The sequence below is a fragment of the Pelobates fuscus genome, chromosome 5, assembly GCF_036172605.1.
Source record: "Pelobates fuscus isolate aPelFus1 chromosome 5, aPelFus1.pri, whole genome shotgun sequence".
Lineage (NCBI taxonomy): Eukaryota > Metazoa > Chordata > Amphibia > Anura > Pelobatidae > Pelobates > Pelobates fuscus.
The window spans coordinates 207,496,733-207,513,528 of NC_086321.1; the positions used below are offsets into that span (position 1 = coordinate 207,496,733).

At 39.9% G+C, this 16,796-nt stretch overlaps 1 protein-coding gene across 1 annotated transcript in view; it reads right to left on the reverse strand.

Annotated features, from left to right (window-relative positions):
* Window positions 1-16,796, reverse strand: part of NAA35 (N-alpha-acetyltransferase 35, NatC auxiliary subunit) — a 60,750-nt gene that overhangs the window by 16,253 nt on the left and 27,701 nt on the right. The window contains exons 9-19 of the mRNA XM_063454995.1: window positions 16,338-16,388; window positions 15,893-15,976; window positions 15,671-15,785; window positions 14,719-14,897; window positions 14,380-14,439; window positions 13,704-13,810; window positions 13,539-13,605; window positions 13,351-13,449; window positions 12,640-12,818; window positions 2,870-3,006; window positions 726-793 (exon numbers count right to left, since the gene is read on the reverse strand). Coding sequence (XP_063311065.1) covers window positions 726-793; window positions 2,870-3,006; window positions 12,640-12,818; window positions 13,351-13,449; window positions 13,539-13,605; window positions 13,704-13,810; window positions 14,380-14,439; window positions 14,719-14,897; window positions 15,671-15,785; window positions 15,893-15,976; window positions 16,338-16,388 — 1,146 coding nt within the window. The remainder of the gene's footprint in view (window positions 1-725; window positions 794-2,869; window positions 3,007-12,639; window positions 12,819-13,350; window positions 13,450-13,538; window positions 13,606-13,703; window positions 13,811-14,379; window positions 14,440-14,718; window positions 14,898-15,670; window positions 15,786-15,892; window positions 15,977-16,337; window positions 16,389-16,796) is intronic.

The window sequence follows — 16,796 nt, forward strand, 5'->3', positions numbered from 1 at the left end:
CAGATTTTATATTACACTGGTTACCAAGTTCATAGCCCCTCTTACAGCTGCACGATCCAAGCACCGTGTTTAGCTGAACGTGACAGCACCCCTGATACCTATGCTTGTCATTGGACTCATACCTACTGTATGGGCCCCTAGCTCTGGGTTTGACCATTTTTTTGTACTGATTAAAGTCTCCAGCCAGTTAGCTATTTGGGAGCCTTGTAGGTCCATAGGCATCATTCTTCTATTTATTATTATTATTTTTTGTACATAGAGGTAAGCCATTTTGGCTAGATTCTCACTACTATTTATTGGTGTTTCACTATACGGTATTTGTCATATTACCAATATTATTTCGTTCATCATATCCAGTTGTACACCTAACTAGTCTGGTTCACTCCAGCAGTTGAGGTTTTTTTGACTATTCTAAGCTATAGGGGTTAAGCCCCAGGACACCCCTGGAGTGTCCCAATAGGTGCTCCTCCACCAGTGAATTGGTCCATATTCGTTTGGACCTTCCTCACAGGTGGAACATTTGTTAAATTGATTAGTTTATATCCCCTTTCTCTGGAAGTAATTGATTCTGAGTAATATGGAGCTTTTGGACAAAACAGACCCCCAAAGGCAAGGTAACAGGGCCATAAAAAAACACAGACAACTAATTAGATCTCAGAAAAGGATATGTGAATTAGTTATCTATTTAGTGAAATAGGATAAAAACAAGAAGTGTCTGCATATACCTTGTACATCCCAGCACACATGTTTTGATAAGCTTGGCTTAGAGTGATCTCTCTACTCAGAGGGCGCACTGTGGAAAGAACACAGACTAAAGTGAATAACACTTTCATGCAAACTTGAGGAAATATTCTATCAATGTCAGATGTGTACTGCCCAAATAAACTGAAAACAAATCTCAGAATTACAAATGTTACTGAACAAAAAACTATACCTACGTGGTAATGCTTACCAGGTTTCAAGAAAAAAATGAATAATATTCATTACAGAGTATAGAAAAGCTACACGTGTTAAACGGGTGATACTAGTGCATGTTGCAAAGAAGAGGAAGGAGCCCACTCCTAATTTACATGAAATGATGGATACCAGAGCATATATGATATAGAAAATATTTTAGCTAAGCACTTTAATTTAACTTCACTAAAGTTGCTGATGACAACAGCTTCATGTGGAACCCTTAAAATAATATATAGCTTGACGAAAATCCAGCTCATATATCCCTATAAAGATAACATGTAATTCATAGTGTGCTAGCCAAAGTGATGTCAGAAGTATAATGTGCTTTGTGTTTGGCAATTACTATGGTGTTGTGGACATAATATAAATATGACAAAATACACACCTTTCTTATTTACTTCTATAATTTTAACATTCCACAATGCATGGGCATACAGACTCAATCATATCTGGGGCATATCACTTTACTAAGAAAAAGTGAACTCCCTTAACCAATACACTATTCAAAATGTTGTACTAGCAAAAAACATACACACAATAGCATATATAACAAATACACACACAATCACTTTATAGTCGCATTTATGCCAATATTTCTTCATTCTTTACACTTACTCCACCGTTTTCTTTTCTTATGATCATCTTGCTTTGATACTACCCTCTTCTGTTCTCTGTATGTGTCTGGGTCTGGGTGCACTGGACAGTGTGGGAAAGTGTATGTACATGTATGTGGGGTAGGTAGTTTCATGGATGTTATAACAATAGTGCAGACTCATACTTACAGTGAGCTGAAAGGCAGAGAGGTCTGGCAAAACAGAGTATGCCAAGGTTTGCCAAACATATTCTCTTACTACTCTGTCCAAGGACCAAATGCTGAACCCTGTATGTATCACAGTATTCTCACACCAACCATAAAATCCTCTCTCCAACCATGTTATGGACACTCCTACCCCAGCTATGCGGAATACTCCGCCCGCCCCAACAATACTAACTTCTGCACTTCCTTTCTGCCATGTGCGTTTGTTCATTTTGCCAAAAACATTAATTTGTCTACTTTCCCTTCTCAAACTATTACCCATATCTCCTTCCTCCCTTTTGACACACAGTACTATTCAAAACCTATTTTGGATATACCTCACATTTGGCCCTAACCCTTCACAATACCTTTCTACCCGCAAAATGATTGCCAATATTGTTTGCCCTTCCGCCCTGTCAAGTGCTATATTCCTCCCTGAGCACTTATTGTTCTCTGTCTCAGCTATGCACCATTACTCTTCTAGACCTCCCACTCTCTACCATGCCTATACCATATTTTGACTTCCTCCTTGGACCCCAACCAACTTTATCTCTTACTTCCAGTCATGCCATGTATCTCCTATCTCAGCTTGAGAACCAGGACATGTGATCTCTCCCCTAAAATTCGCATGCATCCACTGCAACAGCCATGTTGTTGGCTACAGAAAAAGCTTCAGGAAAGTATATATTCATCTACACATTTGCTATGAAAATTTATAGCAGTTCATTCTATGAATTTGAGTTTAGTCACTGAAGCAGGTCTTTTAATCTTTGCGTTTAGTTGATGAGAGGCTCACTTTCAAATAAAAATGATGGTTGCTTATATTGTTCTACAAATAGTTTTAGTGGCTCTTACAATTAAAGCCTTATCAAAACCATCTTGCAAACGCAAACAGGTCAGAGCCACCAGTAGAGCAAGTCAACTATGTTACAAAATAAAAGTATTTTCACTTGATGCTTTAATAGACAAGGAATGACTATATCACTCTGGTGATGCTCTGATAAAAATCACTTTAATCTGCATTGTACAGTATTCAGGGAGCTTTCTGCAGCAGCCTCTTTTGCTCTTCAGTTTAAGTAACAGTCAATTAACGTAATTTGATTTGGATTTCATTACCTTTCTTTTTCTTCTTTGTTTTTTTGCTGCTTCTGCCTTTCTGCTGCTCTTCCGTTATACGCTCTTCTGCCATCTGGGAGCTATCTGCTCGACTAAGCGTGGACATCAACCACGCATAGAGGAATTCTGACAGGTACCTTCAGTAAGAGAACAAAAATAGGAAAATGGTTACCCATACTTGCCAGAATTATCTGTTCCTGGTCATTTCAATGGCAGCATAGCTAGTAGCTGAAATCCACACTCAGCAGTCAGGGCAGGAAGTATCAAACAAATTCCCCTCCCTTTGTAGGAACCTCAGTCTTATTACAAACACTTTACTGAAGGGTGGGTAGTTGATGCTGCCACAAAAATAGCCAGAAAATGAACATTGAATAAAGTATAACAGGATATTAAGCTTTGAAGAGCTCATAAAACAGTACGACAGTATATGAAGCTATCTAGATCTCATTAAATAGTCAAAGAAAGCTCAAATGTATATCTGGGCTCTGTCAAATAAGATACATATGAATAAGCAGCAGAGTCCTCAGTCCAGACCCAAAGAATGAAAATGAGTAAATAAGGATAATCTGAACTTGAAATAGTACATGAAATAAAATAAATCTAATACTTTAAAAACAATTATAAAAACAGTAAAAATAATTATGGAACATGATCAAGTCGGATTCATGCCAGGGAGGTCCCCAATAAACAATCTCAGAATAATAATAAACATATAAGAAGAAACAGAGAACAGTGGAACCCCTCTAACATGTCTGTCAATAGACACAGAAAAAGGTTGGATGGGGTTTCATATTTGCCACCCTAAAACAATCGGAATCATCAGAGCAATAGTACAAGTCATGTCCACTCTCCCATCAGCAAAGGTTACAGGCTCAGGAATTACATCACAAAACTTCAATATCAAAAATGGGACTAAACAAGGGTGCCCCCTTTCCCCTTTACTATATATACTGGTGTTAGAACCCCTCACAATATTAATAAGACAAAAAAAAAAAAAAATCAAAGGATTTACCAATTCGTTAGGACAAACCAAACTAAATATCTATGCAGATGACATCTTACTAACACTAGAAGCACCAAAAATCTCGGTCCCAGAGCTATTGAAGGAGATAAACAATTACTCCAAAGTATCAGGATACAAAATGAACATGGAGAAATCAACATTTATAGCAAGAAATATGAATAAAAGGGCAATTCACTTTCAAAACATTGGGCTCACTGAAAGGAAGGATAGGCTAAAATATTTGGGTATAACTAACCTCAGATCTAAATGATCTGATAGAAGCCAATTTCTTACCTCTACTAAAACAAACTAATTAAAACTTAAGGGAGGATCAACATCTTAAAAGCATACATTCTACCAAAATGGCTATACTTGTAGAGAATGATCTGTAGAAAACTGTCTCTCTTTACTTCATTCTTCCTTTCAAAAAATTCATATGGGGCGGTAAGAAAGCAAGAGTTAAAATTATCGTTTTGGCCAGGTCAAGGCAGGATGGAGGCCTGGGGTGCCCAGAAATCTTACAATATTATCAGGCTAGTAGATTTTTTTCATATAATGCTCTCACAAAACAATGCAGCAACCCAAGGAACATGGTACAAAATGGAAAAAGCAAAAACTGGGGTAGGAAATTTATCCTAACTATTTTGGGTTCTAGAAGTGAGCTAAAAAATTATTAAAGAGGCAAGAACCAAATCTCAGATACTTAAAGATTTAACGAGATGGTGGGATAAACTCACAAACCGGAAAGGATTCAGAAAAATAATAATAGACGCACTCCCATTTTCTAGTATATCAGATATGTTGGACAATATAAATATAGACACTTTGATATCGGGGGGGGGTTAGGGGGGAGGGGGGATTAAAAAATATAAAAGTGGGAATATAATCTTAAATCCTTCAACCAAATTATGGAGGAATTCAACATTCCCTCCAGAGAAACATTTAAATATCTGCGAATTAAAGGTTTCTTAGCAGAATACCGCCTGAAAACCAAGATGGAGAATACCATAAATCTTATACATCCATTTGAACTAAAGAATTGTAAAAATCTAATGGCAAAATGTGCAAAAGTTATATACAGATGGAGACATGATAAACCAATGGGACTAATTAATAAACGGGATAAAGAATTATAAGTACATATGGAAGAAAATAAATGGATAAGCTCTTTTAACAAACTAAATAAAAATATACACTGCTTAAACCTCACAAAAACTCAATTTCAACTTTCAAACAGATGGTCCCTAACACCGAAACGCTTAAAGAAAATCTTCCAAGAGTTATCAGATAGATGCTGGAAATGTAATATAAATTAAGGCAACCTGATCCACATATGGTGGCAATGCGCACCCATAAACAAACTCTGGAAAGAAGTAACCTAGATAATATACCAAATAACTGAAATAAAACTACCTCTTAAGCCTGAAGTGGTCTTACTAAACACGAACTGGACAAACATGACAAAAACAACACAAATGTTAATATTGCACATAATCACGGCAGCTAAATTACTTTTAGCACGAAACGGGAAAACAGGGATAATTCCACGCACCAATGAATTAATAACAGGTTATATGGCAAGCAAGAATGGAAAAGGGTATTCTAGCGAACCTAGAAAGTAGATATAGGCATATAGAAGACTGGGATACATGGATAAATAAAATGGAAGAAATATCATTGCAGAGTTAAAATCACTCTTGTGACTCCTATCTTCTCCAGGCCTTCTTGTTCTTTGGTGGCTTTGTTTTGTCTTTTTTGAGCAAGAGACATCACTTCAGGGGGGCGGGGCCTGACCGCAGAGCTGGAAAGACATGAACCACAAGAGCTCCTGCATGGAGCAGCGGGGGTTATCCTGGTCTGGACTTCACAGGGCTACAGAACCCCACAAACCTCCAAAACTGCAAGCAGCATGTACCCAGAGGCCAAGATGGCGGCTGCCGACCGAGCCTCTAGGCCCCTACCGGCCCAACCTCTATCAACGCAGCTGGCAAGCGGGCACCCTCAAGAGGACCGCATAGCGGCAGCCTTCAACCTTTTCTGGACACGGTGGCAAACCATACTGGCACAAAATCGAGCAACCACAGTGGTCACCCAACTGTCCGCCACCTCCCTTGCAAGGGTACCAGCGCAGAAACGCATAACAATGCCACCGACCAACATGAAGCAGCAGAAGGCAACAAGAGCCTCACTTAACCCTAACAGCCGCAGACCAAGCACCCGATACCACAAGCCCGGGTACTGACGGGCTCGGAGAGCCACTATACACAGCCCGCCACCCCACAAACGAAAATGGCGCACTCGAGGGGCCTATGCCCAGTCTACACCAGACGAAGCCAAAAAACCTGCCGACGCTCAACCCACAAGCAGCGAGACACTGCCGCAAACAGCACCCCGGAGAGCTGTGCCGCTACTTTGAGGGGACATACAGAGACTCACTCTCACCAAAAGACATGGAGAGCAGAGAAACTCCCACACCACCGAGCACACACCTCCACCACCCAAGGCACTCATGCAGGACCGGATGGCAGCGGCAGAGCCCCTCCAACTTCCATGCTCCGCGACACAGAAGCCCCATGGGATTTTCTGATATGTGCCCTGCTAGTGCCGATAACAGGAATAGGCTGATTTCCACTGACTCTCACTGCCGCACGGCGGCCCGGACTGCTGCCACGCCACCACGTCCATGCAGCCACGAAGGACTTTGTCCCACAATACTTTCAAGCAATGCATCCTTGAGATAGACGAAACTTTGCACACTTAGAATAAGCATGATTTCTCAAATGTCTATTACCCTGGTCAATCGTTTTGTCAATGTAACACTCGCTCTGATTGCACTTGTTAGCAATGTTATTATATGTTTTTATAGTGTGGATTAGCCTGTCTAGTGACCGCATGCCTTAGCCTCTCATGTTGCACTAGGTCACCCACTTAAAACGGCCTTAACTTGTATTGAGCACTTCATTCGCGCTATGCTTATCTGTAAAGTCGACCTAGCTGGGTACCTGCAACACAGCGAAATAGACTTCAGTGGCCTATATCATAACCTTGCACACTTAGCAGCGCTCACACATCTTGTTACACACTGTTCACCTGCAAGCACTGTACTAATCCAGCATGCACACCCTTCACAAAAAGCGCAGATTAAGCCAGTAAGTACCATTGAAATGAGTAACCAATATTAATCCAAGATCTGTTTATGCATCTATACATAAAAAATGTGCACTGTTTAAATGCCACAATTGTAATATCAACGTGATCTGTTTATGCTTACGAACGCTATTGTGGCGAGGTAAGCTGTCTTGTTTCATTCATGCACTCAAAAAAGAGAGAGACATCACTGCTACGTTATCGTTACTATCCTTCCTTCTGACTTTGGATCGCAACAATTAACAAAGATAGAGTGTAGGTCCAGCCACAGTAAAGGGTATGGTTAGACAAGAGGAGGGGAGAAAATAAATTAATGCAACCCCAAAATGGGCAGACTTGTACTATACTTTATGTCTCAATAAAGAAAAAAAAACAAATAAAAAAAAACCTTATCGCTTATCGCTAAGCTCATGAAATAGCACTTTGGGTGATAAATGCTCAGTGCCTGTTACCACTCTCCTTCACACAGTGCTGTCCACCAGTCTCTGTGTCCTGAGCTATTAATTAGGGGAGACAATATCTGGTTAAGTACCTTAACCCAGAGTATACATCACACCGCTGCTCACTTCAACGCGTTTTGCCTGATTAATTGGGCTTTATCAAGATGAGTGTGCTGCAAGACCTTTCCTCCTGCAGCAGCACACACTTCAGAAGGAAATTCGTCTCCTGACTGCCAGACACTTACCATATTTTCATAGATTTTTCTCGGGCTGGTGTATTTTTCCTACTGGGTTGTGCAAAATCAGCAAATGTGACAGTTTCCATTTAAGCCTATTTCTGTATAAGAAGCATTCCTTTGTCGCTCTCATGAAATGGTTTCACATTTGATGATATTTTGCACAACCCAGTAGGAAAAATAACATATGCCTAGAAAAATTAACAAAAAATATGGTAAAGTGTCTGTTAAAGAGTTTTTTAATTGGATTTTTCACTTAAGTTTAATAGATAATATCACACTATATATTGCATTTTTTTTTTAAAGGTGGTGATTAAGCTGATGCTTCTGACATACACTTTAGTGGATACTGAGTGACATTTACTTGGATACCAAGTTATACTTAAACTGATCATGACTAACACATTGTTAGATACAAAGTTTTATTTCTTAAGGTGGAAATATGACAAAGGACTAGCAAGAAGACCTTTACACAGTAATTTATGATTATTTTTTTTACTTTTTAATAATTGGTTTTTAAAGTTTTTAACCACGCCACTCCGGTCTCGATGTGCCTGTTCTCAGCCAATCCAATTCTCAGCCAATGTTGATGATCTCAGCCAATCCAATGCTTTATTTTAAGAAGGCATTGGGTGGCTATTGAGCATGTGCTGTAAAATTCAGCAGTGCAAAACTCGCTGCCCCAATCAGCATCTCGTCATTGAATCAATGTATCTCTATGGGATGCATTCAGCGTCTCCATGCAGAGTGTGGAGAAGCTGAACCTAGATGCTGCACAATGTGCAGCACTGGACTAGGAAGCACCTCCAGTGGCCATCTGAATGACTGTTACTAAAGGGGTTACTAGGTGGCAATGTAAACACGGCCTTTTCTCTGAAAAGTCAGCTTTTATATTGAAAATTCTGCAGAGACCAGCTGTAGACACCATAACCACTATATTAAGCTGCAGTGGTTTTGGAGATTATAATGTCCATTTATGAATTGTATTTTTGTCTGTTTGTTTTAAAAAAAAACAACAACAAAAAAAACCTGGCTCCTAAGTTTTTTAACTGTCTGCTAGAATTTCAAGCAAATTTGTCAAGCCCTAAATATACTTAGCCATAGATTTCCATAAACTGGGTTGAAGTGAGCAGCGGTGTGATGTATACTCTGGGTTAAGGTAATTAACCAGATATTGTGATATCTATGAAATGTAATGTACACATAAATGAGTTCTCTTGTGTGTCAGTTTGTTGGGGTGTGGGTGGAGTCTCGTCTGTGGTATTGCAGCTCCTGGGGCCTAAAGTACAACGGTTTGTCAACAAAAAGTACAAGTCAAGTGAAAGTAAAAACAAACAACTTCTAACTGCATACGCTTTTGCTCATAAACCAGAGAAACTTTGTTAGGCTAAGAGTTTTGGATTATGAGGCTGTGAGTGCCCAGGTGTGTCTGGGACGCTTCAGAAAAATAAAACTGTAAAGTTGGAGTCCAAAATAATTATAAGGAACTTCAAACCTCAACTGGTGTATGTCCTTAGGACAATATAGGAGACATAGGGGTTGTGAGTCCCAAGTTTCAAGTCGTGGCTGCCGCACAAGCCTCTGGCTTTCTTCCTTGTGGCACGAATGGCGTAATCCTCGCTGGGTCCCAGCGGTGAGCTGTGTTTTTTTTTTATGGATGCCCTGGAGGATGTAGGGAGTTCTCTGGTAGGCAGAGTGGTGGCAGTAGTGCCGCTGCTTCCTGCAGGTCTATAACTGTGTGGGTCAAGCTGTTCCGCTGGATTTGTAGAGTCCTTGGTGAGCTCCATCTATATTCTATGTCGCTCTTTCTCAGTAGTGCCGGGAACGGTTGGAGGGACCATCTCCATTGTAGGGTGTCCCCAGACAGGTCAGCGTAAAAGGGGAGGGTTGCATTTTCGAAGGTTTTCTGTTTGAGGGCCGCAGGGACCATTGCCTTACGTGCGCTCATGCGGAATCTCACCACAATGTCCCTTGAGGCTGAAGCTGGATCTCTCCGCGGTTTGGGGACCCAGAAGACCGCTTCAAAGCTCGCATTCCTGGCCTATTTCGGCATCAGAAGGGCCCCGATGAGCCACTGCGTTAAATGCTTGAGTTCCTCCGCTGCGATATTGTCGATATGCCTCTGATTTTCACATTATTACGGCGTCTGAGGTCGGAGGAGGCCTGTACTGCCCCAATGCAGCCAACCAGGCCTGTCAAGTGCGTGCGGAGCTGGGCTACGTCGGCCTGTAGTACCAGTTGCAATTCACCTAACATGGATCTCAGTGTTTCTGTGGTGACTGGGTCGGGTGGCACCTTTGTTGGTGTTGGCTGTGTTAACGGGGCAAACATACCGGAGGCCATTTTGGGCCCATGTGCTCCTTGTGCCTGGTGGAATAAATCGCTGATATCGCGCCCCAGTTTGGGCTTGTCTGGTTTTTGTCTTTTCGTCCCATGTGGGTTTGTGGTGTATGATTGCGACACTATCTAGTTGGAAAAAGTTTTTTTTTCCCCAGTATGTATGGAGAGCCCATCTAATGTACGTCCGTCTAGGTCTGCTGCTAGGCTCCACCCCCCACAAATAAATTATTTGCTTTAGGTGTGCTCTTTAAGTTTGCCAAGCTCTTAAACGTCTGTATATAAGATTATACACAATACAAATATACATTTTAAAGAAAACATTTAAATGACTTGTGCAAAGACAACAGGTGTAGTAATAGAGGGATCATTTACCAAGAGAGGGAGCAAAGAGTCAAAATGGTAAAACGCAAAGGATGGAAGGGGCAAGAGAACTTTACTTTTGTGAGCCACTTTACTTCTAGGTACTAATTGAGTAAACATAGAAAAATAGAATGTGACGGCAGATAAGAACCATTCAGCCTATCTAGTCTGCCCAATTTTTAAAAATACTTTCATTATTCCCTGGCCTTATCTTATAGTTAGGATAGCCTTATACATATCCCATATTCCTTTTTCAGAATGAAATTTAGTTCATAATGCCTCTGTATACAGTCCAACGGTTTTCATTTCCCAAATATTTTTATAAAGGTTGAACCAATAATTAAAAGTTAAGAATGTCATTACTAGGAGAAAGAGCCTATTACAAATGGAGCAATTGTAAAAGGCCCAAACCAGCACTTGATCAGTATTCTAGCTTAACATAATGATATACAAAAGGGTTAACCCACTTTTAATATAAAATAATTGTATAAAATGTTAAGCAAAAATTATATGTAGAATATAGTTCTAAAGGACATCAAGAACAACATTAACCGCTGTAAAATGCACTGCAACAAGAACACTAAAATATGTGAAAGACGGGATAATGATCTATCCAAAAAACATGTATATCCAATGGAAGCAGATTTAACCATTTAGAGAAGTGGTGTTAGACAGGGCCGTCTTTAATATGAATAGGACCCTGGGCAAAGAATTTTGTTGGGCCCCCTCGGCCCTGCGACCCTCTCAATCCACCAACCCCCCAATTACGCCCAACCCCCAATCACACTGACATATTGACACATACACACACACAGACATATTAAAACATTCACAGATACATACTGACACACACATACACATACTGGCAGACATATTGACACACATTCAGACATACTGACACACACACACACACACAGACGCACATACATACACACACAGACACATACACTGATAGACTTATTGACACACACACAGACATGCTGATACACACACGCATACTGACATACACACAGACACAGTGACACACACAGGCATACTGACATACACACAGACATACTGACACACACAGACAGACATACTAACACACACACATACACAGACACATACACTGACAGAAATACTGACACACACACGCAGACATACTGACACACACACAGACATACTGACACACACACAGACATACTGACACACACACAGACATACTGACACACACACAGACAGAAATGCTGACACACACACACACAGACATGCTGACACACACTGACAGAAGTATTGACACACACACACACAGGCATGCTGACACACACAGGCATGCTGACACACACAGGCATACTGACACACACACAGACAGACATACTGACACACACACACAGACAGACATACTGACACACACACAGAAATACTGACACACACACACAGACACAGACATACTGACACACACACACAGACATATTGACACACACACTGACAGAAGTATTCACACACACACACACACTGACAGAAGTATTGACACACACACAGACATAATGACACACACAGGCATACTGATATACACACACAGATACACTGAAACACAGACAGACAGACATACACACACAAACATACTGACATACATTTAGCCACCCTCCAACCACCCTTACCTTTTCTGGAGGGTGGTTTCCCTGGGGAACAGTGGCAGGCTGAGGCAGTTGGGAGTTCTCCTCTTAAACTCCCCTCCTCCCTGCCTTTCTCCTCCTGTGCGGCTCTGATCTCCGGTGGGAGGAAGTGACGCGCGGCACTCACTTCCTCCCAGCTGGCTGACGAACAGGAAGGGGCCTGGTCGCGCTGTAAGCGTAACAGCGCCCGACCGGGCCCCTGCTGACACATGTCCACCGGGTGGCCCTTAGTGCATGGGCCACCCGGGGGCCCTCTTTAGCATGCGGGATGGTGCGGCTCTGTGCAGCCGCACCACCGGGTCCAAGGGGGGCTGCCCAAATCGCGGGGCCCACGGAGCAGCTGCTCTGGGCCCCCCAGGAGCAACTGGGCCCGGGGCAGCTGCCCCGTTTGCCCCGCGCTAAAGACGGCCCTGGTGTTAGATTAAAAACTATTCAAGTCCTTGTGAAATCCTTGTTTAAATCATTAAAATGTGATCATAATTAATATTTGACAAATTATCATACATTTATTTTATTCCCTTTATATACATGTGTGCTCCTATGTATAATATAACCCACAGGACTAGTCTGTGAATCTCTTTAAGCTTACCAATAGATGTAGTAATACTCATGCATGCTATAGAGTTCCAGCTCGAAGCCACTCAGCAGATACTGGATCATTATCCTCAGGTTATGATATAGAACCCACGTCCCCAGACAAGCCAGATGTTGCCGCTGTGGCTCCTGTTTGAGCAGCATACTGTGAAGAGCAGCATCTACTTTTTCAGCCTAACAGGAGGGTAAGCAAAGAGACAGCAATGCATAGCACGTGTTATGATATTAGACACTTAGCATGCATTACAAACAAAATATTTTAAACCTTTGAATTGTGAAAATACAGAAAGACCATCATAAACTATAAGGTGTATAGAAAATAAGTTTGTTGAGCTATAGAAAGAAATTCTAGATCATATTTTGCAATCACACTGAACAAACAGTGCTTAGTTATGGAGCCTTTGAATAAGTTATGATAAAGTCTTGCATACTTTAGCATCAGGCATATTTTTGTTGTAAATAAAAATTAAAGCAGAATGCTCATTTGATCTTGCTTTGTACATGTGTTTTAGAATACCTATCTAGAATATTCATCCTTGAATACAGAAATATTTAAAGCAACAATCCAAACCTTATAACCACATACAAGGAGGGTTGGAGAGGGGGAGGGCACTAAGGCAGATTTCACATTACAAAATAATGTATTATTTGACTGGGCGTGAACCATAAAAACAAACCAAGCTGTGTGAAACATGACAATATTTACCTCATCCTGTAAGGTAGCAAAATCCTCTAGAATATGCCCCAGTTTATCTCTCTGTCGTGCTCGGTTGTGACCATGGATCTGAATTAAGTTGCAGAAAGGCTACAAAAAGAGAAATTCAGTGAGTGAAAAATATTATGCTACTTGTAGACAGGGTTTATGGCATTTTAATAAATGGAATATGTACTCACTCGTGCACAGTGTGTAACAAACGATTCAATGTAGTCTTTTGCTTGGGAGGTATTATACAGAAAGCATCTGGCATGGAGAAACACATGGGATGTATTTAAAAAGACAATCACATAATATTTCATGGACTTTCTGGTGTTGTCTAAGTATTTATATGGATTACTTACTTTGGGGATAGAACTGGAGGACTAACAAAAGAGCGCAAAGCATCTTTCACCATGTCCTGCATTGGATGGGTTCCAAATACCTTTTTATTGTCCACAAGAAAAGTAGTCTAAAATACAGAAAGAACAGCTTAGAATAACAAAACATTTTCTTCAGGTCTGTTTTTAGTGTTTTTCCCCTCTTAATGGAAATTATACTTTTCTTTTTCTTTTTTTTTTTTTTAAACTGTGAATGCTTAATTTCGTAGCAGTAGAATGAGAGAGAGAGAGAGAGAGAGAGAGAGAGAGAGAGAGTGTGTGTGTGTGTGTGTGTGTGTGTGTGTTTTTGCTGTTAGTGAACATTGTGTGTGTGTGTGTGTGTGTGTTTGCAGTTAGTGAACATTGCACAAGGCTCTTACTTGTTTTGGGAAATTGACAGGGGAGTAAAGATTGGAAAGCTATCCTAATTGGAAAAACTAGCCAAACTGGAGAATTTTCTCAGCTTGCCTATATTGGTCTCAAATGTGTCATTAACAAACTCATTGGTTTCAATATGAGTATACAGGAAAAGGCAAGATTTTATTTATTAAAACTAAAATTGTATGGAACATATATTTAATACAGCTCTGACAAGTTGGTAATCTTCATTTCCATAAATATGCCTATATTGTCTGTAATTATGTGCTTAAAACACATTTACCTGTAAGAGGGATCTTGAGAGAACACAAGGAGACTGCTCACTGAATTCACAGAAAAAGTCCTATTATTTTAGGAAAATAAAATAAAAATTGTTATAACACTGATGTAAATCCGAAGAAACCAACAATTTTAGAAACAGATGTTTTTGCATAGGCTATCCCAAATGCTGAAATAGCTCCAAAAATACTGAACAAAAAACAAACCAGAGATGGCACTCACGGCCTCCTGTTTAGTTATCAAGTCTATATTAAGACCATACTAAGAAAAAAAATTATACAAATAAACAGTACAAAAAAAACAAAAAACATATTTGTTACCAGCAGATAAACCATAAACTTACCAGAATACTGTGAAGGTTTGTTAAATTGACAACTTCACAGACCATTTTTATACGGTCTATAAGTTTGTAAAAATAGTTAATCATTTCTTCTTTCTTAATAATTTTTGCATAACGAGGAAATGTTGGAGGGAGAAGCCGCTGGTTAACAAGAGGTTCAAACCCCATCATAATTGGATGCTCTACAAAATAAATTCAACATATTAAACTTAGTTTTTTTTCCATAAAGTCACCAAAAAGTAATGACAAATATATTTTTCTGGATTTTTCCAACATCAGCAAATGTAAGGAACAGTTATTTAGTTTAAGGAACATTCCGAACACCATAATCACAAAAGTTCTCTGTAGAGCCAATGGGGCAATAAGTGTAATGGTATGGCCCCAGTTTAATTTGTCAAATTAATTTAGAACAATCTAACAAATTACCTGGGTCCCACTGAACACACAGCGCCATAGCCCCGGCATTGTTCAGCAGTTCTACTGAGCCAAACAGTGCCATGCAGAACCATGGTCATTGGCTCTGAGCCAATAAGCACAGCCTTGTATTGGCTGTGCTTAGGTTAATAGAGCCAAACGGCTTCCCCTGCTGGAGAAGACCGAATTTGTTGCAGATGTCTGGAGACACAAGTAAGTTAGGACACAAACAAGGTACTTCTGGCAACATAACCACTTCAGTGCTAGGAGTGTTCACTGGTGTGCAGAAATTCCTTACTATAGAAATGGATATGGTTCCAATGGTAATATCTCCCACATCCCATCAGTCACAGAGTTCTGTTTACATTACCATCATATCACTTGCGCTGTGGGGTACGCATCTCTTTACCTACATTTATATTGCCCTGGTGTGTCAGATCAAGTTCAATGTTTTTATTAGCTTTTAAACATACTGTATAACGTGCACAGCATGCCTTCTCTAATTTCAAACTCCATATTATAAAAATTCTCCATTACTTACCTCCCTTTGTCGTATCATTCAGGGCCTGAATACCATGTGAAAGGGAGTTTTGAATGGCAGAGAGAAGGTCAGATGCTTGGCCTATCATCTTGGATGCTTCTATGACTGCACTTGTCTAGGTCACACAAAAAATGCATGTAAGCGGATTAATTCACAGAAAAAAAATAGATTAGTAAAGACAAATTATTAAAAAAATAAAATAAAAAAATAAAAACAACTTACCTCCTTCTTAGTAAATGCTATTAAAACAGTGAGCAAAACACGGGTAAACTTCACTCTGCTGAATACTGCCAAGCACTGCTGATGCTAAAGATGAAATGGGTATAAAGATTGTGAGTTTTGAATTTACACGTTAAGGACAAAATGCTTAAAGCAAGAGTACAGAAAAAGTGGATGTAGTGAATAAGGGTCAGCAAGTCTAGTGGAGTCAAGCGCCAACTGGGAGAAAATAGTTGGCATAAACAGAAAATTATTATTACCATGTAAACATCTATGCCCCGGGATGAATCTAGAAGCTAGCAAAATCACAATGTACTATTCCTGGTCTAAAGAAATGACTACACATATACACAAGCAAAATAGGAATAATACATAGACAGGTTGTTTTTTTTTTTTTGATTTTGCTTATTCTATGGGACAATAGAAAAAAAAACAAAAAACGTATTACCTCTAGCTCTACTTCAGGATCTCTAGCTTCTCCCTGTCGGCTTCTGGTGCTCTTAGACAAAAAGAAAAAGAAAAAAAAAATCACTTTAATGTTAAATTAAAATATGTACATGAAAACTCTTGTTGTATTACCCTAGGCTACTAATAGACTAGAACTGAACAATTGACTTTGTCTGAAACATTCTTAGCTACAGCATGATTTATTCACTAAAACTAATAAAGGAACACAATAGGGTCAGAAAACAAAAATGTATTCCTGACCCTATAATGTTAAAACCACCATTTAGGTTGCTTGCCCCATTTTAACCCCCTTAAAAGAGAATAAAACTAGGCTAGGCTACTAATAGACTAGAACTGAACAATTGACTTTGTCTGAAACATTCTTAGCTACAGCATGATTTATTCACTAAAACTAATAAAGGAACACAATAGGGTCAGAAAACAAAAATGTATTCCTGAC